Source organism: Neoarius graeffei, chromosome 25 (genome assembly GCF_027579695.1).
Source record: "Neoarius graeffei isolate fNeoGra1 chromosome 25, fNeoGra1.pri, whole genome shotgun sequence".
In the NCBI taxonomy this organism is placed as follows: Eukaryota; Metazoa; Chordata; class Actinopteri; order Siluriformes; family Ariidae; genus Neoarius; species Neoarius graeffei.
The window spans coordinates 31,396,148-31,420,361 of record NC_083593.1 but is presented as its reverse complement, the minus strand read 5'-3'; the positions used below and the strand labels follow the sequence as shown (position 1 = coordinate 31,420,361).

General features: G+C 40.8%; 1 protein-coding gene across 11 annotated transcripts in view; it reads left to right on the top strand.

Annotated features, from left to right (window-relative positions):
- Positions 1-24,214, top strand: part of dlg2 (discs, large homolog 2 (Drosophila)) — a 450,021-nt gene that overhangs the window by 375,323 nt on the left and 50,484 nt on the right. For 8 of the 11 annotated variants that reach the window (XM_060909120.1, XM_060909124.1, XM_060909122.1 and 5 more), the window contains 2 exons: positions 2,888-2,990; positions 4,381-4,425. In XM_060909120.1, the coding sequence (XP_060765103.1) occupies positions 2,888-2,990; positions 4,381-4,425 (148 nt within the window). The remainder of the gene's footprint in view (positions 1-2,887; positions 2,991-4,380; positions 4,426-24,214) is intronic. The other 3 variants (XM_060909125.1, XM_060909127.1, XM_060909118.1) reach the window with 1 other exon arrangement.

Here is a 24,214-nt window from a genome sequence, read left to right as displayed (position 1 = left end):
AAATGTTTTGTGGACGGATAAGACCAAAATAGAACTTTTTTTTTTGTTTAAATGAGAAGCGTTATGTTTGGAGAAAGGAAAACACTGCATTCCAGCATAAGAACTTTATCCCATCTGTGAAACATGGTGGTGGTAGTATCATGGTTTGGGCCTGTTTTGCTGCATCTGGGCCAGGACAGCTTGCCATCATTGATGGAACAATGAATTCTGAATTATAATGGAAATTTTAATAAATTTAAAATAAAGTGAATTTTAATGGAAAATGTCAGGACATCTGTCCATGAACTGAATCTCAAGAGAAGATGGGCCATGCAACAAGACATCGACCTGAAGCACATAAGTCGTTCTACCAAAGAATGGTTAAAGAAGAATAAAGTTAATGTTTTGGAATGGCCAAGTCAAAGTCCTGACCTTAATCCAATCGAAATGTTGTGGAAGGACCTGAAGTGAGCAGATCATGTGAGGAAACATCCCAGAGTTGAAGCTGTTCTGTATGGAGGAATGGGCTAAAATTCCTCCAAGCCGGTGTGCAGGACTGATCAATAGTTACTGAAAATGTTTAGTTGCAGTTATTGCTGCACAAGGGAGTCACACCAGATACTGAAAGCAAAGGTTCACATACTTTTGCCATGCACAGATATGTAATATTGGATCATTTTCCTCAGTAAATAAATGACCAAGTATAATATTTTTGTCTCATTTGTTTAACTGGGTTCTCTTTATCTACTTTTAGGACTTGTGTGAAAATTTGATGTTTTAGGTCATATTTATGCATAAATATAGAAAATTCTAAAGGGTTCACAAACTTTCAAGCATTACTGTATAACAGCTATTATTCTATCCACATTCATTGGATATGAGCAATCACACGCTCTGATTGGCTACTCTACTACTAGGCTATCAGCTCATATACCGGTACCGTGAGTAGAGAAAAAAAATGGCGGAGCATGTTGCTGAATCCAAGGATGAAATAAAAACTCTACTCGAAAACAAAACCCCGTAAAATACAAAAAGGCAATGAAATATGGAACAAAAGTATTTGATGGTAAGAGTGTATCTTTTTTTATTTTTCAAGAATTATTATTATAGCATTTTTCACAAATTGCTCCTGTCATTTCGCCAGTTTGTTTACATTCTAAGTGGAAATGGTTTTGTGGGATGTTTTATATAAAGTTTTTATTTATCGAATTTGCAAAAAATAAAAATGCTCTGTTTCTCAAAATCTAGTGAATGTGGATAGAATAGAACAATTATTCCACTCCATCTCATCATACATGGCTTATAGCCAACTTGGTGCTATGCGCTTCGTCAGCTATCAGCTCATGTACGACTCGATTTCATTGAATAAGTGTTAAATGCATGATTTTTTTTTTTTAAGATTTGGAAGGATGTATCTTGACGTGAAGCAATTTTTCATTGAATGTTTATGAATATGAATTAAAAAGGAGATAGCTGCCTGGCTACATCTCCTAAACAATCACTTTGCTTTGTAGGTAAATAATTACAATGGAGTAAATGGATTACTCAAAGGACAAATGATTCAGTAGATAAGAATTATGAATATAAGTAATATGATTTAAAAATTCCTCTCAGAAATCAGAATAGCACATATTAGATAGCTGGCTTGAATTAGTAGTGAAGATTATAAGCTTATGATGATTATTTTATGAATATGTCTAAAAAATCCTCTCAGAAATCTTGTCAGTAGCTTGTGTAAGCACACTAGCTATCATTAGCTTGAAATATCAGAACATTTATGACTTAAAATTAGTCTCGCAAAATTTTATCAATTTAGCTTGTTACCCACCTAGCTAGCATTAGCAGTAAGACTCATGAGCATTATTAAATATAACTATAAAATTCTGTCAGAAATACAGCCTTGTTAGCTTATATTACCAAACTGGATAGTGTTATTTTTTTAAGATGAGGAACATTTATGAATAACATGTTAAGATTTTCACAAGTTAGCTTATAAGCCAAGTAGCTAACATTAGCAGTAAAGATAATGGACATTAAAGGGGCTGATTCACCCTTTCCAGAATCCAGTTTGTTATTTTTGTTTTGAAAGCACGTGATTGTGTCGGTGCTAGCAAAACCTTTGCAAAAATCACTGTTAGTGATCCCCTTGAAACCCATCTCGAACATTTTCTTCATCTATGTGTTGTGCATGGAAATTTTGAATAGAACATGCCTGATATTTTTGTTCCTTCGTGGCCAACCGCAAGATGGCCGAGGCCGTTTCTGGTCCATTACAATGGAATAACCATATGAAAATGAAATGGATTGGTCGAAAGAATTTAAAATCTAACTACTTTGAGAAAATATCTTCAATCTCATGTTACAATTTAGGATCTATGGCTTAGGATGTTGCCGCATTGATTGATTTTCAAACAGTGATGGATGTGAAAATGGCAACTCGCGACTTGCCGCAGAGGCTTCTGGGAAGGGTGAGTTGGCCCCTTTAATGAGTATGACTTAAAATCCTCTCAGAAATCCTTTGGTTAGATTGTGTTTGCCAGCTGCCTCGTAGCATTACTATTAAATTCCTTTATGATCTTCCTCAAATTATCCCATGTTTGCTTGCTGGCTGACAGACTACTTACTTACATGACTTTTACCTTATCAAAGACATTTACTATTGATGGTTGGCCAGCGCGCACACACACACACGAGAGAGAGAGAGAGAGAGAGAGAGAGAGAGAGAGAGAGAGAGAACTATTTTTGTTCCACATATTCACTCTAAAACCTTCCTTGATCAGTTGTCTCTCTTGATTAGCTTGCATTTGACAACTGTAGGTGGGACTAATGCGTGCGTGTGTGTGTGTGTGTGTGTGTGTGTGTGTGTGTGTGTGTGTGTGTGTGTGTGTGTGTGTGTGTTTGCATGCAGGTAAATGGCATTGATTTGCGTGGAGCTACACATGAACAGGCTGCAGCTGCACTCAAGGGAGCGGGCCAGACGGTGGCGATCGTTGCCCAATACCGGCCTGAGGGTGAGTGGTAGACAGCTTTAGTGACCTATGAATGATTCTTTATTTAACCAAGTCACTCAGATTCCAGAGGTCATCTGCACTCCCAATCTGGACAGGAGCAGAACTCACACAGGCATTCTGAGCACTTTTTTTTTTTTTCCCTTGGCTCTTGAATATTTTTTAGCTTCTGTATTTAATGAGTATGTTCTGCCTTGGCTGCTGTTCTGGATTTCACAGCTGAGGAAAACAGATGCTCCATCCAATCATGCCAAAATATGGCATGACCATATTTATTAATCCAAATATAACAAGATTAATCTATGACTGGTGCTGTTGCTGGTTGCTGACGTTTTAGATTTAACTACTAAAGCCTGGTTGATACTTCTGGGTGTAAACCATATTTTCGTTGCAATGCAATGAAGGGGATTAAATGTAGCTACGTAGCAGAGGCACATTGATGGACTCAAATGCAGTTTTCCAAAATCCTAACAATGCTTTGCGTGTCTTTGTGGTGCTGTGTGTTAAACATCCTTCAGGCAAATACTAATTGGTTGAGCTTGAGCGGTATGTTGCAGCTCCTCTCATCACTGGTAGTACCAAATGCTTCCTTACTGTATTTTATTTAAAAAAAAGCAATATATTTCATGTTAGCTGTTCAGTTTGGTAACTAACATGAATGTTAACAGTTGTAGTTCATAGTTTTCGAATAAATAAATAAATAAAAATGTGTGCATATCAGAGTAGGGGCTTATCCATGCTTCACTTTGACTCATGTTTTCCTGTGTAGAAATTTGAAAAATATAGAACTGGTTGACATGTGATGACCTGGCGACTTGTCCAGGGTGTACCCCGCCTTTCTCCCGTAGTCAGCTGGGATAGGCTCCAGCTTGCCTGCGACCCTGTAGAAGGATAAAGCGGCTAGAGATAATGAGATGAGAACTGGTTGAATTTAGTACCTAATAGCATGGCACCTGTAAACCTGGAAATAGCATTGTTGTTCTTGTCTGTTCATTCTGCAGTAAAACATGAGACGCTGATTTCATTTTCCATTTTTTACCCCCAAAATGGACATGTTGCATGCAAGTATGAAGGCAGACACCTATATATCCGCCAGTTCACAGCATCCTCATGTATTTGCAAAAATATAGACACAGAAGTATAAACCAGGGCTAATATTAATCCTATTATTGGTAAATAATATACATTATTCAGGCCACTAAATACTGTTGACGTAAATATTTTGTAGTCTGTGTTGCTCTATTCCGGTGTGAAATGTATCAAGAGATTTGTGTGAGGTCCTGAAACATCATCTACTTACCCCCTTCCATATGGTGCTAATGTAAGGTATATGTGGTAAGAGCAAGAGAGCAGAGCTGTTCTGATGTCTGCTCTCTTTTTTTTCACTCATCAGAACTTGCGCTGTGCTCTCCACGTCGGGCCGCGCCTCCAGCCTCAGGTTTGTGCCACGCAATCGGTGTCTGGGCCAAGAGCAGCCTGCAGCCCCAGCCCCCCAACCACACACATACACACACACACACTGAAATCCTGCATAGTCCAATCAAACTGGACTTTAACAATCTTCTGGCCATTGTGCTTTTTGTAAACATTGTGTATGATTCCTTTAACTCTAGACATTTATCTTTGTGCCAGAAGAATCCTGACCAGTTTGCAATTGAGTCTGTCAGGTTTTCAGTTGGGTTTTAGGGGCATGGGCTCAGTCTTGCCCAGAATCCGTTCTCATCATGGGGCTCTAACACGGAATGAGGGAGGGATTTCTGCTCTGTGGATCACTTACCTGATCTATGTGCACCTTTGCCCTCTATACGTACCTGCTTGCACAGCTAACTAAGCTACACCCTGCCCTTATGCTTGCCTTAGCTCTAATGCACAGAGCACACAGCCAGCGCAAACCTACACACACTGTAACACGCACAAATACTGCACTCAGCGAGTAACTAAAGCACAGCAAGATATTATCACATACAGGATAATATCTGTTCTCTGTGTTACTGTCGTAGACAAATGATGAGGAAGGTTGTGGAAAAACTGGATAAGTATAAAGTTAACTGTTTGTTCTCCTGGACACTGCACTTGCTCTCTTCATCCTTATTCCCTTTTCTTCTGATTTCCTTTTACCTCTTTCACTCCCTGATGTCTCTTGTTCAGACCCTGCATCTTAAACATACACCCAGACACATACAATACATATACATAAACTCACTGAACCAGTGAACAAAATGTTCCACTCGTCTTGATGAAGAGCCTCTAGATATAAAAAACCTGATTCAGGTGAACATATAACCTGTTGTATAGCAAATGCAGGAAGTTGTTAATCACTTTGTTTTGGATTATCTGGTATATCTGCCTTCATATTCGAGCTGTCTGCCAACATTAATCCTGCTATCATCTCCTAGTTCTGTCTCGTCTTCATTCTCTCATGTTGTCCTTCAGCAAACTGCAAAGGTCAGCTCTAATAGCAATGATGATGACGTGAAACTGAAGCCTGCTAATGCAGCACATGATTTGTGCTACATTATGTGTTCCATAGCAGTGCTAAAAGTGGTGCTGTATGTACCCAGCTCAGCTAATCACACAGAAGCATTGATGCAGCAACTTCCTTTGCCCATAGAGGAAAGCACATAGGGCTTCCCGCATTACAGTCACACAGAGTGGCAGATGGGCCCAGGTAGCATTAGGACTCAGCACTAATATTAAGGAATCTATTGTCATGCTGATGCATTCATTATTTACTGATTAAAGCTGGTGTGTTGCTAGTTTTGTTGAACGCTGTTGAGTTTTTTTTCTCGCTTGTTCCAAGGTGCCATTTTTGTAGTTGTACATTGTACCATACGACGGTATGGTGGTGTAATGGTTAGCACGGTCGCCTCACAGCAAGAAGGTTCAGGGTTCGAACCCAGCGGCCGGCGAGGGCTTTTCTGTGTGGAGTTTGCATGTTCTCCCTGTGTCTGCATGGGTTTCCTCAAGGTGCTCCGGTTTCCCCCACAATCCAAAGGCATGCAGTTAGGTTGACGTGGGGCAGCCTTGGGCTGAGGTGCCCTTGAGCAAGGTACTGAACCCCTGACTGCTCCCCGGGCGCTGTAGTGTGGCTGCCCACTGCTCTGAGTGTGTGTGCACGCACGTGTGTTCACTGCTTCAGATGGGTTAAATGCAGAGGATGAATTTCACTGTGCTTGAAGTGTGCATGTGACAAATAAAGGTTTCTTCTGATTTCTGCTTTGCTAAATTAAGTGGCGCTAAAAAGGATTTTGAATGTACAACTCTGAATGCACTCTGAATGTACAAACACAGTAAGATGTTAACCCCCTCCTGAGAAACCCTCATACTGCACATGCAGGAGGAATAAGAAAGTATTTTCACTATTTGTAACTTCCCTCCAAAATAAACAGTATTATCACTCAAGTCTTAACAAAATCCAACAGTGTTAATTATTTTAATCATGGGACTGTTCAGCGAGGCTGCGTGTGAGAAATTTCCCTCTTAAACTGATCTGATGGCTCTGCCTTTCTGTTGCCAATGTAAACAAATTCAGCTGGAATGAATCCATTACCTACATGAATAAGATCAAAATAAAATACATTATTAAGATAACGACATTAATAAGGTAAAATCTTATTAAAATCTGTTACATTAATAAAGTTAATGTAAAATGCACCAAGTTCCTTTTTAACCTCTTTTGTTCACTGCAAAAAATGACAAAATGAAAATATCTTGAATTTACTCAAATTTGTCTAGTATTTTCTGTTATAAGATTGCAATTAATCAAATATTCAGCCCCGTTTCCAAAAATTTTTGTACAAGAAGTTTTGTAAAGTGTAAATAAAAACAAATAATGGAAACCCTGTATTTCATTGAAAATAGTACAAAGACAGCATATCAGATGCTGAAACTGAGATATTTTATTGTGTTTTGAAAAATATATGCTCATTTTGAATTCGATGCCAGCGCCATGTTTCAAAAAAGTTGGGACAAGGGCAACAAAACAATGGAAATGTTGTATAAAGTTAAAAAAAATTAAGTAAATTAGCAACAGGTCAGTAACATGATTGGGTATAAAAAGAGCATCCCAGAGAGGCTGAGTCTCTCAGAAATAAAGATGGGGAGGGGTTCACTGCTCTGTGAAAGACAGCGTGGGCAAACAGTGCAATTTAAGAATAACATTCCTCTATCTAAAGTTGCAAAGAATTTGCCGATCACATCATCTACAGTATATAATATCATTAAAATGCCCTCAGGCGACACTGCATTAAAAGCAGGCACGTGTCTGTAGTGGCTCAGGAACACTTCAGAAAACTATCATCTGTGAACACAGTTCATCACTGCCTCCACAAATGCAAGTTAAAACCAGATATAAACAATATCCAGAAACACCACCTTCTCTGGGCTTGAGCTTTTTACAATGGACTGAGGCAAAGTGGAAAACTGTCCTGTGGTCTGATAAATCAAAAGTAGAAATTCTTTTTCGAAATCATGGATATCACGTCCTCCAGGCTAAAGAGGAGAGGGACCATCCAGCCTGTTATCAGTGCACAGTTCAAAAGCCAGCATCTGTGATGGTATGAGGGAACATTAGTGCACATGACATGGGTAGCTTGTACATCTGGGAAGGCATCATTAATGCTGAATGATATCTACAGGATTTGGAGTAACATGCTGCCATCCAGATGATATCTTTTTTAGGGAAGGCTTTGCTTATTTCAGCAAGACAATGCCAAACCACATTCTGCATGTATTTCAAATACATGGCTCTGTATTAAAAGAGTCCGGGGGCTAAACTGGCCTGCCTGCAGTCCAGACCTGTCCCACTGAAAACATTTGGCACATTATGAAATGCAAAATAGGACAAAGGAGACCCCAAACTATTGAACACCTGAAATTGTATATCAGGCAAGAATGGGACAACATTTCTCTTTCAAAACTACAGCAATTGGTCTCCTCAGTTCCCAAACGTTCACAGCGTGTTGTTAAAAAGAGAGGTGATGCAACACAATGGTAATCATGACATTCAGATATCAAATTAGGCATCAAATTCAAAATGAGCATATATTTTTCAAAAAACAATAAAATTTCTCAGTTTCAACATTTGATATGTTGTCTTTGTACTATTTCCAATTAAATATAGGGTTTCCATGATTTACAGATCATTGCATTCTGTTTTTATTGACGCTTTATACAGCATCCCAACTTTTTTTGGAATTGGGGTTGTAAGATTATTAAACCTACTTTTAGATATGAAATGGTGTTGTTCTATTGGCAGATAATTTTGCTAATTTTAAGTTTTTTTCCTCAAAAAAAATCAAAATGATCTGCCAGTAGAATAAGAAAATTGAAGGCTTGAAATTAGTAAAAATGTTTTGAAATAAGTTGAATAATCTTGTATTTGGTTTATGGTACTCTTACAGTAGTAAATACTAGATAAATTAGACTATATTCAAGATATTTTCATTGCTAAGATGTAATTTTTTGCATTGCATTACTTCTTCAACTGTACGGTAATACTCAAAGCTCTTTCACATGCTTGGGTGTGTGTGTGTGTGTGTGTGCGCGTGCGCGCGCTGCTGGGAGTGTGAGTAAGAGATGAAGGGAATGCAACATGGAATAAAATCCCTTATTTGTTAAGATTTACAAAGGCCAGCCATTGTTTTATTCTTTAGTTTGACCTTTGACATGGTAATCTCTAGAATGTTAGAGATTTGCTCAAGCAGAGTTAAGATTTCTGTTGGATTTATATGTAATATCGTTTAATCAAAATGAGTCATTGTGACTCAAACAAAACAAAAGCACTAAAGCTATCAAAAAGGTGAAGGAATGTAGAAATGTTGTGTATGTGCAGAAAAGCATGGGGAACCTCCTCTGCAATGATGCAAAGAGTAAGACAGGGAGCCACAGGGCTTTCTGAGTTACTGAAAAATTCATCGAAGTTATTGAGTTATATTCTTTCAGAGAAAAACCTGAATGCTGAAGAACTGGCAAACTGTGAGCTTAAGGGGTTAAGTAGAGGAGAGAAGAGGAAGCTCAGTATTGAGGGGGAGAAGGAAAGCGACAGGGGTGGTATAAATAGAAAAACAACTAAGTTTGACACTTCTCTTTTCCACCATATGCAAGAGATACAATCACACTTGGTTTTATATGAAATCTTAGGAATAGCATACACATTGTGTACATGAATGCTGACTCATATCAGTTTTGCTTTGTTTTTTGTTTTTATTCATTACTTGTTTATTTAATTATACTGATGTGTGTGTGTGTGTGTGTGTGTGTGTGTGTGTGTGTGTGTGTGTGAGAGAGAGAGAAAATCATCAGTGCATGCTCAAATCATCAGTACATACACTATACGACCAAAAGTTTGTGTACACCTGATCATTGCATACATGTGTTCTTTTTAAACGTGCCATTCCATTTTCAGATTTAGTCCTTCTTTGCTTTTATAGTAACCTCCACTCTTCTGGGAAGGCTTTCGCTAGATTTTGGAACATGACTGTGGGGATTTGCTCATTCAGCCACAAGAGTATTAATGAGATCAGGCACTGATGTTGTGTGAGGTGGCCTCGGGTGCAGTTTCAAATTATCCCAAAGATGTTCAGTGGGGTTAAGGTCAGGGATCCGTGTAGGCCACTTGAGTTCTTTCACCCCAACCTTGGCAAACCATGTCTTGATGGGCCTCACTTTGTGCACAGGGGCATTGTCATGCTAGAACATATTTGGGCCTCTTAGTTCAGTGAAGAAAAATTGTAATGTTACAGCATACAAAGACATACTATATAATTATGTGCTTTGAAGTTCGTGGGTTTGGGGAAGGCCATAGAGTGCATAAATACTAGAATTGGAGAATATGCAGAATTATGTCTAGAGCTTTTCTTTATGTACTGAATACACCCAGGGTCTTGTAAGCTGTAGGAAAAGGGTGATCTATAGAGATCTTGCAGTCACGTGACCGGAAAGTACACAGCCACCATCTTGTCGGTAAAAAACACCGCTGAATACTGCTGCACTTGTGTACAAAATGGATAAATTTCAACCGACGGACTACATGGCTCATTTTTCTAATGAACAGATAACTAGATATATGTCTAAAATAAACGACCTACAGATTAGTGACCCTTATCGATTACCGGACGTAGTTTTCACGACCATGTCAGTGGATATGGAACTGCCAGAGGTGGAATACCCAGATGTGTATAATTACCTCAAAATTTCCCTCGCTGTTCAGTGGTGAAGCACTGCGTGCTTATAAATCTCTGGACAGTTATCTTTACAGAAATTCAGGATTTGTCAGCCGCCCTCAGATGTGGCATCTTGTAAACAAGAAAATAACAATCCTCATTGGACGGGTAAGTCACTTAAGTATTACTAGTACTGATACTAGATATATCAGTAGTACCTAGTATAGCACTGACCAGCTGATTATAGAATAGAATAAGGTAATTCCAGCTGTAATTCCAAATCGTCCGTCTTGTTTACCATGGATCTGGCGTTGGAGAGATAGAGGCTTGGCAGTGGAGATTTGAGTAGCTGTTTTCTGAGCTTAGTCAACAGGCCGGCTCTGCAGCCTCGGTTTTGCTTCCTCTCCCGACGCCGCCTCCTTCGCCTGCCAGACCCGATAACAATCCACGGAGACCCCGCTGGTCTCGCTATCTCGTCCGGAATGTTGTGCATGCGATGGAAATCGCTACAAACTGTCATTTTCTGCTGGAAACCAATGTCCAGTAAGTCCATATGGTTGTAGTGGATATTGAAGTCCGGTACAGACGAACAACACGCAAAAATACACACAAAAAACATAAAAAACGTGCACAGGTAGGGAGAGCTTGTAGCCGCAGCCGTTGTAGTAGAATTGTATATAGTAGGGTTTTCCAGAAGAAAAGGTAGAAGTAGAAGCAGAAGTAGAAGGCGGAAATATGGCGTTTGACCGACAAGATGGCGTCTGTTACAATCTGGATCGGCTGTGACGTCACATGCAAGATCTCTATAGTGGACAGCACTGTCACCAGGGGCATCTGTGTGTTTAGGAAATGTACTCCTGTCATGGAAATATGTGAGATATTGGTACGAGGTTGCTGGAGGGTATGGTTGACATCACAAGCTTTCACACACTAACCCTATTAACTACAGCCTCCACAAAACCATATGGATACAGGACACTTCATCCAACAACCATTTCGTCCAATAGTTAAGACATTTTGTCCACAGCCTTTTTCATACGCGCTATCGATTATTTTATATTTCTCATCCCAACCATATAAGCAGAAAACTCCATTCTGAAACCTAGTTACATATAATACCAGTCAAAAGTTTGGACACACTTACTCATTACTATGATTGAGAAAGTATGTCCAGACTTTTGACTGTTACTATATGTAACTGTGGTTATATGAATCCAAGGTACCCAGCAGAAGTGGTGAATATATCTGGATACCTTCTTGTACATGTCTTCATTCATACCTTCAGAAAAAGGTATGAAGTGATGTATGACGGTCATCTTTCCCTGGAACAATAGTTACATATGTCATTACATCCATAACTAGGATTCTATTTTACCCTTCCTAACCAGAGACAATGTCAGAAGCACCTTATCTGGGCTAAGGTGAGAAAGAACTGAACTGCTGCTCAGTGGACTTGATAAAACACAGTGGACGAACACCAGCAGATGACTTGGCACCCCAAATCATCACAGACTGCGGAAACATCACACAGGACTTCAAACACCTTGGATTCTGTGGCTCGCCACTCTTCCTCCAGACTCTAGGTCCTTGATTTCCAAACAAAATGCAAAATTTACTTTCATCTGAAAAGAGGACTTTGGGCCACTGAGCAACAGTCCAGTTCTTTTTCTCCTTAGCCCAGGTAAGATGCTTCTGACATTGCCTCTGGTTCAGGAGTAGCTTGATATTAGGAATGCACCAGTTGTAGCCCCTTTCCTGAAGTCGTCTGTGCGTCGTGGCTCTTGATACACTGACACTAGCCTCAATCCACTCCTTAAAATATTTTATTTTACGTGTAATGAATATAGAAAATATGAAAGTTTACCTTTTTGAATTAAATTATGAAAAAAATGAACTTTTTCATGATATTCCAATATTTCAAGGTGCACTAGTATATAATGTCTGGCATGTATATGAGGTCAGAAGAAATGAAATGATAGCTGTATAACAAGGATATTTCTTTCAAATACCATTTTATGCCTCAGTTAATTCTAATTGGACTTTGTGGGAAGGTCTCAGCATCCCTGTGTGCACACAAGATATCAAGTTAATATTTCTCATTAACTGTGCAGGGTGAGAAGACTGCCAAGATAGACTGATTACTTTTTGTCTCCAGCAGCTGTCCATTTATTACTTTTTCATAACCGCTGTATCCACAGACATTTCATTCCGCTCAGACATGCCTGAAAGCATGACTTGCTCTGAATTTAGTTTGCATGTTATTTACAGACACACAGTCAGAGAAAATGTTATTTATCATTATGCTGCACTTTCAGAGAGCTATGAATGCATAATATATTTAATATTTGACACAATTCTATCTGAACTTATTGAGAATTTATGACAGCCTGGATTTCAGTCTCATGTTATAATATCAATCACTACATACTTGGTAGTTCGAACATATATACTGTGTGTGTATATATATATATATATATATATATATATATATATATATTAGTGCTGTCAAGCGATTAAAATATTTAATCGCGATTAATGTCGCGACTGTCATAGTTAACTCGCGATTAATCACAATTTAATCGCACATTTTTGTCACACGAAAAACCATTGTAATTCTCTTACCAGCATAAAAAAGTGAATGGGCTTGTTTTGTACCAATGTTTTTCTTATTGCAAAGCATAACACGTCTTGACACAGCCATTGCAAACTGAAACCTAAGCTGAGCACCATGGCTCTTCGTCCCGAGACTAACAAGAGAACCATGAGTGAAGTAATCTACTGCTTGAGTTAGTCTATCAGAGAGACAGGTTACACAGTGACGGTAGGCTTGACATGCTTGATTATAATATAAAGTACACTATTATATTAACTTTAAGTTGTTCTTTGATAAATATTGCATTGAATCTGATCTTTACTGTTTCAGCTCACTTAACACATTTTGTACTTTTACACTTTCTGCCTGTTGATGCGTCGCGCTGTCCAATCAGAGGCGGCCAAATTTGCATATTACAGGAAGGATTTCTGGGATAGCATTGAGTTTACAGTTCAGAGGGATCTGGCTTCTTTAGACGCTGTCTTCTTAAAACTGAATAAATATTTAAAAAGAGCCAAATGAGCCAGTCTTTTGAACGGCTCTTTTCAAAGAACGGATCACAAAGATGCGGATCCCATCAAAGAGCCATAAATCCCATCTCTACTAGCGCGCCCTGCCCGCGCTGGTTCTTTGAGGGAGGAGGGCAGAGGACTCTGGCTGTGCGGGGCGTGGCTAGCTGCTATCGGTTTTCTAAGCAAAGTCTCTGTTCCGGGCGGCACGGTGGTGTAGTGGTTAGCGCTGTCGCCTCACAGCAAGAAGGTCCTGGGTTCGAGCCCCGGGGCCGGCGAGGGCCTTTCTGTGCGGAGTTTGCATGTTCTCCCCGTGTCCGCGTGGGTTTCCTCCGGGTGCTCCGGTTTCCCCCACAGTCCAAAGACATGCAGGTTAGGTTAACTGGTGACTCTAAATTGACCGTAGGTGTGAATGTGAGTGTGAATGGTTGTCTGTGTCTATGTGTCAGCCCTGTGATGACCTGGCGACTTGTCCAGGGTGTACCCCGCCTTTCGCCCGTAGTCAGCTGGGATAGGCTCCAGCTTGCCTGCGACCCTGTAGAAGGATAAAGCGGCTAGAGATAATGAGATGAGATGAGTCTCTGTTCCAAGTTCCTGGCAGTTTCAAAAGCTTATGAAAAACCTACATCATGTTACAGAGCGTTAATCTCGCGATAAAAAAATTATTGCCGTTAAAATTGAGTCAAGTTAACGCGTTAATAACGCGACATTTTTGACAGCACTAATATATATATGTGTGTGTGTGTTATTTACCAGCTGGGAGGTCCGTATCGTGAAATACCATGACCGAGATCTTGAAAGTACTGACTGAGGCCCTCTGGGCCGAGGCCAGTATTCAAGGCCGAGGTCACGGTATTTCACCATACGGACCAACCTTTAGCTGGTAAATAATTTTTTTTTTCTTTACCAAATTCTAACAGAAAACGAGAGCGCCCGAAAGGGGAAACCGAGCTGAGGCGAGCTGCCATTTTGAATCCTCATTCACATCTGTAATGCAAATGGCTTCCTCCTCGGTATACAAGTACACTTCCATGGCAGGAAAAAAACTACATTTTGCCGCCCATGTAGTCCCCTATTTATACAAAATTGAGTCATTCAGGATTCAGCCATGTTTTTGCTCAGCGTTAGCAACAGTTACAGGTTTTTAGCTTTCTCCGGAAATGTTTTCTTTTATTTCTTCTTCCTCAGGGTAGTAAAACTCACTTTCGCTGTGAAGACTGTCGTTATCGCTATCCATGCTGTAAAATTAATGCTATTCTCCTGAGAAATGCTCGCAAAAATTTATAAGATTTTTGATAATCTTATAAATAAATCTTATTTAAAAAAAAGATAAATGTTGACAAAAAATGCTACTATGTTTGTTGTGAACGAACGAGTCGCCAGAGGTCTGTAACTGGGGTCTGTAACTGGGGTCCGTATTGTAGGATATGGACCTGCTCGCCAGCCAATCAGAGCGCAGGATTTGATGGAAACCGGACCGCGAAAAAAAATAAATTATATTATTTGGCTGCAGCTTTGGCATATTTTCCAAAATCATTGATGCAGGCACGAAAACCACCATCCTTTATAACATGAGGCTGATCTCCTCTATGCAATGGTCAGTTGAGTTATCTATATATTTGTAATGCAGTCAAGTGCATGGTAATGTATGAATAATATTGATCATTCTCTGATATGTCCTGCTAAAAGGACTTTAATAATATTTTAATTCATTAATTTAATTAATATCCCATTAAAAATTGAAAATATATCAAATCAGTTGGTATACTGGAGTGCATTTCTACTGAAATCACACAATGACCAAAGGAGCATCACTGGAGAGTTTAAGATGCATGGTGATCAAATTTTCACTGCCTTTTTTGATTTCATCATCACCTATTCGTGTTTTATGTCAGACTTCTATACCAGATGGGGGTTTTTAAAGCAAGAGAAGAAGCAGATGGTTGCTGTTGCATTTTCAGCATGACCTTTATACTTACATAGATAAAGTGATGATACTGATGGTGCTCTGTGTGTGATGAACTGCAAGTGTGAGAGCTCATGGCAGCGGTTGAATTAATCATCATTACATGCATTCAGATCTGTCAGCACAGGCTTCCTTAATCCAACTGTCTCTCTAAAGTTCAGAGCTCAGTTTAAAAAATCAACTGATCATCATGATTCCATCTGCCGTTTGTTATCTATCAGTATGAGTGTCAGTTGTAAGGACAGCAGAGGGCATCACACAGAATTAAGAACTGAAAACATATATTATTCTATCCACATTCACTGGATATGAGCAATTGCACGCTCTGATAGGCTACTCTACTATTAGACGATCAGCTCATATACCGTGAGTAGAGAAAAACAAAATGGCGGAGTGTGTTGCTGAAACAACCAAGGATGAAATAATACTCTCCTCAAAAACAAAACCCCAAAAATACAAAAAAGCAACAAAATATGGAATAAAAGTATTTGGTGGTAAGAATGTTTTTGGGTTTTTTTTCCAAGAATCATCACATTTTTCACAAATTCCTACTGTCATTTCGCTGGTCTGTTTACATTCTGTGCAGAACTGATTTTGTTATGATGTTTTGTATAAAGTTTTTATTGATTAAATTTGCAAAAAATAAAAATGCTCTGTTTCTCAAAATCCAGTGAATGTGGATAGAATAAAACAGTTCTTCCACTCAATCTCATCGTACAAGGCTTATACCTGGCTATCAGCACATGTACAACTCGATGTCATGGAATAAATGTTTATATATATACACTATATTGCCAAAAGTATTTGCTCACCCATCCAAATTATTGGAATCAGGTGTTCCAATCACTTCCATGGCCACAGGTGTATAAAATCAAGCACCTAGGCATGCAGACTGTTTTTACAGTTTGGAGCTGGCCCCTTCCTCTTCCAACATGACTGTGCACCAGTGCACAAAGCAAGGTCCATAAAGACATGGATGACAGAGTCTGGTGTGGATGAACTTGACTGGCCTGCACAGAGTCCTGACCTCAACCCGATAGAACACCTTTGGGATGAATTAGAGCCAGGCCTTCTCGTCCAACATCAGTGTGTGACCTCACAAATGCGCTTCTGGAAGAATGGTCAAAAATTCCCATAAATACACTCCTAAACCTTGTGGACAGCCTTCCCAGAAGAGTTGAAGCTGTTCTAGCTGCAATGGGTGGACCAATGTCATATTGAACCCTATGGATTAGGAATGGGATGTCACTTAAGCTCATATGTGAGTCAAGGCTGGTGAGCGAATACTTTTGCCAATATAGTGTATGTAGGGTGGCACGGTGATGTAGTGGTTAGCACTGTCGCCTCACAGCAAGAAGGTCCTGGGTTTGAGCCCAGCAGCCGATGAGGGCCTTTCTGTGTGGAGTTTGCATGTTCTCCCTGTGTCTGCGTGGGTTTCCTCCGGGTGCTCCGGTTTCCTGCACAGTCCAAAGGCATGCAGGTTAGGCTAATTGGTGGTTCTAAATTGACCGTAGGTGTGAATGTGAGTGTGAATGGTTGTTTGTGTCTATGTATCAGCCCTGCAATAACCTGGCGACTTGTCCAGGGTGTCCCCCGCCTCTCACCCATAGTCAGCTGGGATAGGCTCCAGCTTGCCTGCGACCCTGTAGAACAGGATAAGCAGCTACAGATAATGGATGGATATATATATGTGTGTGTGTGTGTGTGTGTGTGTGTGTATGTGTTCAAAAATTACATTCATAAATATATTCCACATATATTTACAGATAATTAATGGCAAATAAAATAGTCTTAAAATAATAAGCCTCAACTTTAAAACTATACTCATTGCAACATATCGCAATTATAACAATTCAAGAAAACTAAAATAATGGTATACAAAATAGTGTATTAATTAAAAACCAAATTCTTTTCAGTAATAAGTAATCAATCATATTTTACAGCACTGTAGCCAAAATTGCTTTAAACACTTACAGCGTTTTGCTAAATATAAACAATAATATGTATGGTTTTGGCGGCACGGTGGTGTAGTGGTTAGCGCTGTCGCCTCACAGCAAGAAGGTCTGGGTTCAAGCCCCGTGGCCGGCGAGGGCCTTTCTGTGCGGAGTTTGCATGTTCTCCCCATGTCTGCGTGGGTTTCCTCCGGGTGCTCCGGTTTCCCCCACAGTCCAAAGACATGCAGGTTAGGTTAACTGGTGACTCTAAATTGACCATAGGTGTGAATGTGAGTGTGAATGATTGTCTGTGTCTATGTGTCAGCCCTGTGATGACCTGGTGACTTGTCTAGGGTGTACCCCGCCTTTCGCCCGTAGTCAGCTGGGATAGGCTCCAGCTTGCCTGCGACCCTGTAGAACAGGATAAAGCGGCTAGAGATAATGAGATGAGATGTATGGTTCTTAAGGTTTTTAAATTCTAATGAAAAATGTACCTAAATATACTGAACAATATTAATTTTTTTTTGCTCTTCTATTTTTCAGAGATTTTTAAATAAAATAATAGACAACATGGGGCGGCACGGTGGTGTAGTGGTTAGCGCTGTCACCTCACAGCAAGAAGGTCCGGGTTTGAGCCCCGTGGCCGGCGAGGGCCTTTCTGTGTGGAGTTTGCATGTTCTCCCCATGTCCGCGTGGGTTTCCTCTGAGTGCTCTGGTTTCCCCCACAGACCAAAGACATGCAGGTTAGGTTAACTGGTGACTCTAAATTGACCGTAGGTGTGAATGTGAGTGTGAATGGTTGTCTGTGTCTATGTGTCAGCCCTGTGATGACCTGGTGACTTGTCCAGGGTGTACCCCGCCTTTCGCCCGTAGTCAGCTGGGATAGGCTCCAGCTTGCCTGCGACCCTGTAGAACAGGATAAAGCGGCTAGAGATAATGAGATGAGATGTATGGTTCTTAAGGTTTTTAAATTCTAATGAAAAATGTACCTAAATATACTGAACAATATTAATTTTTTTTTGCTCTTCTATTTTTCAGAGATTTTTAAATAAAATAATAGACAACATGGGGCGGCACGGTGGTGTAGTGGTTAGCGCTGTCACCTCACAGCAAGAAGGTCCAGGTTCGAGCCCCGTGGCCGGCGAGGGCCTTTCTGTGCGGAGTTTGCATGTTCTCCCTGTGTCCGCGTGGGTTTTCTCCAGGTGCTCCGGTTTCCCCCACAGTCCAAAGACATGCAGGTTAGGTTAACTGGTGACTCTAAATTGACCGTAGGTGTGAATGTGAGTGTGAATGGTTGTCTGTGTCTATGTGTCAGCCCTGTGATGACCTGGCGACTTGTCCAGGGTGTACCCCGCCTTTCGCCCGTAGTCAGCTGGGATAGGCTCCAGCTTGCCTGCGACCCTGTAGAAGGATAAAGCGGCTAGAGATAATGAGATGAGATGAGAATAGACAACATTCAAATAATATTAAAATAATAGAAAAACAGTTGCTGGGAAAACCAGCCTTCTGGCACTTTTGCTAGCTAAAATGTCATGAGTTTGCATCAGCAGTTTTAATGTGTACACTAGCGAAAGACAAATGTATAGCAAGTTATATCAGCCTAATAAACAACATAACAGTTGTGAAATGCATTTACATTAACATTTCCATTATCACCAGCAACTCTTGTAACCTAGCTTGAAAAATTTACCTTCACTTTGCACTCTTGTCACCTTACACTATTTAGCGTATACACCGCTGTTCAAGCACTATACAACGTCATAAAGTATCAAGTGTATATTAATACATTTTTAGGTCTCTCATGTATAAAACTATGTCCTAAGCATCAGTGCAAACAAGATGAAAACATTTAAAATCCTTCAGTTCTTCAGGGAAAAAATGGTTTCCACTCATTTTGTCGTGGTTGACTAAAACATCCCAGAATGCACCATAATATTACTCTAATGTATTGTAAATAATATTTCATTTGACTTGGGAAATTGGAGCTCGGAATGATATCGTCATTTTTTTTACCTCCATGTGTTTGAGCTATGGGGGGGGTTGTTAGATGGCCTCCATGATGGTCTTTTGTTAGAAACAAGCTACCAGCTAACTGTGATGAGTGATGTATATTTTCCCCCAAAAATAGTGAACTGTATAGTCAGTTTTATAGATTTAATAAACAAATATATTGGTATATCCATCCATCCATTATCTGTAGCCGCTTATCCTGTACAGGGTCGTAGGCAAGCTGGAGCCTATCCCAGCTGACTATGGGTGAGAGGCGGGGGACACCCTGGACAAGTCGCCAGCTCATCACAGGGCTGACACATAGACACAAACAACCATTCACACTCACATTCACACCTACGGTCAATTTAGAGCCACCAATTAGCCTAACCTGCATGTCTTTAGACTTTGGGGGAAACCAGAGCACCTGGAGGAAACCCACGCAGACACAGGGAGAACATGCAAACTCCACACAGAAAGGCCCTCGTCGGCTGCTGGGCTCAAACCCAGGATCTTCTTGCTGTGAGGCGACAGTGCTAACCACTACACCACCGTGCCACCCTATATTGGTATATTGATTAATCTAAAACAAATATGCAACAAAACTCATTTAAAAGCTACTTTGTTTACTGCTGGTGCTGTGCGTAGCCATGTTGATTTGACGTCACTTGCTGAACTCGGACTTGTGGAGACCTTCCTGAGTTCCCGAGTAGGAATACCAAATTTAGGGGACTTTTTTTTTTTATTTTATCTATTCATTTTCTAGTCAGAGATTGGAAATTACAAGTTACGACCTTTGCTTGAATGCAGCGTTATTGTAAATTTTTGTTGTAAAAATGACAGTACTTGTTGCAACTGTAGGAATTTCAATGAAATTTATGGCAGGAACTACAATGGACATTATTAAAATTTTATTGGAAATTTTCTCCTTGCATATCTGAGCTCCTCACACATGAAAGAAAGCTACATTTAGAATGCAGCCTCTTGGGCAACCCTTGAAGGTTAAAGGTCTTGCTCAATGGCCCAGCTGTGGTACAAAAGGGTGCGCACAGTCCAGCTGCAGGCTACAGATTCTCAATGAGCAAGCCAGAGGCAACAGTGGCAAGGAAATACTCCCTAAGCTGGAATAAGAAAGACAGGAAATAGGCATCCATAGATTCACCAAATATTGAGATGTTGAGCATAATAGTAAGCAGTCATCCAGGGGAAAAACAAGTAGGATTGAAATAGTATATTGAAATATACAGGCTGTTAGCTATACCTATGTGAATTGTGATCTTCATATGGACAAATACGTATTTCATCTATATGGAAATTAGCACCACCTTTCTTTCCTAGTAATCATATCCCCATTCACTTCTAGTAATATCTGGACCTCATCAAAATGGATGATTCAGAAGCAGTAGCTACACTATGTGGGATGTTTTTGATGTTTTGCACCCTGACCCTATTTCCACTCACTCTGCTTAGCTGTCGAGCCCTGTTTCATATTTCTTAGACAGTACCAGTCAAAGGTATGTACAGTACACACCAACTTCTTCATAGTTTTTTCTGTATTTTGACTTTTTTCTATATTGTAGAACAATACTGAAGACATCAAAACTATGAAATAATATATGGAACATATATGGAATTATAATGGTAAACAAAAACAAGTGTTTAAAAAACAAAATATGTTTCATATTTTAGATTCGGGGTCGGCACGGTGGTGTAGTGGTTAGCGCTGTCACCTCACAGCAAGAAGGTCCGGGTTCGAGCCCCGTGGCCGGCGAGGGCCTTTCTGTGTGGAGTTTGCATGTTCTCCCCGTGTCCACGTGGGTTTCCTCTGGGTGCTCTGGTTTCCCCCACAGCCCAAAGACATGCAGGTTAGGTTAACTGGTGACTCTAAATTGACCGTAGGTGTGAATGTGAGTGTGAATGGTTGTCTGAGGGCAGCACGGTGGTGTAGTGGTTAGCGCTGTCGCCTCACAATAAGAAGGTCCAGGTTCGAGCCCCGTGGCCGGCAAGGGCCTTTCTGTGCGGAGTTTGCATGCTCTCCCCGTGTCCGCTTGGGTTTCCTCCGGGTGCTCCGGTTTCCCCCACAGTCCAAAGACATGCAGGTTAGGTTAACTGGTGACTCTAAATTGACCGTAGGTGTGAATGTGAGTGTGACTGGTTGTCTGTGTCTATGTGTCAGCCCTGTGATGACCTGGCGACTTGTCCAGGGTGTACCCCGCCTTTCGCCCGTAGTCAGCTGGGATAGGCTCCAGCTTGCCTGCGACCCTGTAGAACAGGATAAAGCGGCTAGAGATAATGAGATGAGATGAGAGTTTATTGGGGCATCAAACATTGCTGTAGAAACATTGTAGATGTCACCTGTGTTATTATGTACTTGAATATTCAACATGCAGGGTATTACTATGCTTATTACCTCCACCGACTGTGTTGGTCAAGGTTATGTAGGTCAAGGTTCACCTCTGTTAGTTAGTTTGTTTGCCTTTTTCCAACGTAACTCAAAAAGGAGTGAGTGGATTTTGATGACATTTTGAGGAAAGGTGGGGCATGAACCAAGGAACAATTGATTAGATTTTGATGCAAATTCAGGATTTTTTTTTTTGTCTCTTCCCAGCATAACTCAAAAAGTAGTGAACAGATTTTGATGAAATTTGGTGTACAGCTTTAGTGTTATCCGAGGTTGAAGTGATTTTGATGTTGATACTATGTGGCTTGGCGGGGGTCTGCACTCTACCGAGTGCCCTTCTAGTTTTGAAGACTGATTTTATATTTGCTGTACACATCGCGGCGGCACAGTGGCGTAGTGGTTAGCGCTGTCGCCTCACAGCAAGAAGGTCCGGGTTCGAGCCCCGTGGCCGGCGAGGGCCTTTCTGTGTGGAGTTTGCATGTTCTCCCCGTGTCCGCATGGGTTTCCTCCGGGTGCTCCGGTTTCCCCCACAGTAGGTTAACTGGTGACTCTAAATTGACCGTAGGTGTGAATGGTTGTCTGTGTCTATGTGTCGGCTCTGTGATGACCTGGCGACTTGTCCAGGGTGTACCCTGCCTTTTGCCCGTAGTCACAGACCCGGCAGCAGAAGTGATCTAGTAGCCGGGCATTGCACTGGCTGGGGGTGGGCACACATCGGCAAACCCAATTTTACTAGGGGGATCCGGGGGCATGCTCCCCCGGAATAAATTTTTGAAAAAAACACTCTAAAATGGTGTATTTTGAGCTCTTCAGACACCCTGTTCCGCTGCTATATATTGTCCGTCACTGAGCACATTTGCAGGGAATATTCCATTTTATACGGAATATTGGCAGTATTCCGTTTGCGCACGAGTCCTGTTGTAAACTCGTTCCGAATACCCAACACTGAATGCACAAACGGATGATTGTGATCAATGTTGACAGCAAATTAAGATTGATATTTACAATTAAGAGTGCGCAACAGAAGATTACATCACACTCATCCTCCCTGCACAAAGCCTAACTGCAGTCACTGAATCCCTTCTAAGTGAAACCATGCACATTAAAAGTTTTATGTCTCAAATCTAGTTTTGTGAAGCATGACAACATTAATCTTTAATACAGATTTGTTTTGTAGGTTAACTGAAACGTCAAAACCAGTTTCTTACCTCCAGTGCTTAGTTTGCAAATCAAACGCCAAGTGCATGACAGCGCAGGGCTGACGAGATGGGCGCAGGCCGAAACGTTAAGAAAACAGTGTGTCATGTATAACTATTTTGTAGCCCATACAGTAGGCTTACTATAATCAACAACTCAAGTATAACTATTATGTAGTGATTAAAAATTCAAGCTCACCCTCACTAAAGCGGTAGGCGACGATGTGCAGCTGCGTGGAATCTTCGCAAGACAGCGTCACTCCACTCCTCCCTGAACTTTTTTGTTAAGTCCTTCTCAAATGCCAATTTGATCAAATTGGCCTTGCATGTGCGCAGCATGCTTTGTCTGTGGTCGGTGAAAACGTTCTTCAGAGTGGAAAAGGAGTTCTCGCAGACAGCAGTGCTTGCGCCAAAAGTCACAGCGTTTCCATTTCCGTTTAACCAAACCATTTCCGTTTAACCCGGATCATTACGAAATAACCAATCAGATGATTACAAATAGTTTTAACACGTTTTAAATTAAGGACTTTTTCTTTAATATTATGCCCTTTTTTAAAAAAAAAAAAGAAAAGCGTTTAATTGTAGTAGCCTGCGATTTATTTATTTATTTATTTATTTTAAATATTGTGTTAAGCTGTTGGCCCTAGCCTATGACAGGGCAGGCGGGCCCACACTAGGGCGGGCCCACATGCCTAAATGGGTGGGCCCGGCCCCCAAAGGCCCACCCATCGCGCCAGGCCCGCGTAGTCAGCTGGGATAGGCTGCAGCTTGCCTGTGACCTTGTAGAACAGGATAAGCGGCTAGAGATAATGAGATGAGATGTACACATCGCTGTAAATTCATTACATTTAGAAGTGGGTTGAGGATTGAAAAAAATATTGCTTAAAGGTATTACATTTAACTTAAGAATACCTGCAAGAACCATGTGATAGCTCACTTTATCTTATTCCTCGATACAGTATTTGACAAGTTTTGTTTTATGATCTGATGATGTAGAAAGGGACCCGTTTCATTGACAGAAAAGATACAATTTGTGTTTTGTTCTGGTTTAGGGTTTATTCATTTTGAAGCATAAAAAAGATCCAGGGTTGATGAAAAGGAGACATATAAAAGGAAACAAATATATTTGACCTTACGTGATGTAAAGTGAGGAAAGACAGATTCATGCTTTGATATGCTGCAGTTGTAGAACAGCACTGTAGTATTGGAAGAGCAGGAGAGGAAGAGGGAAGAGAAAGACTCATATTGTGTGTGTGTGTGTGTGTGTGTGTGTGTGTGTGTGCGCGCATACAGGGAGCGGCCAATCCCTCACACTGCTGCAGACCCTCAGCATCACTCTACACCGAGCCACTCGCATCCTCTTCCCTCCTTCACCATTCTCTCATATTCATTCACTTGCTTTTTCTCTCCCCTCCCTTTCTGTGCTTGTTTCTTTTTGTCCTTTTTGTATTTCTCTGCTTTCCCTGTCCTCATTTC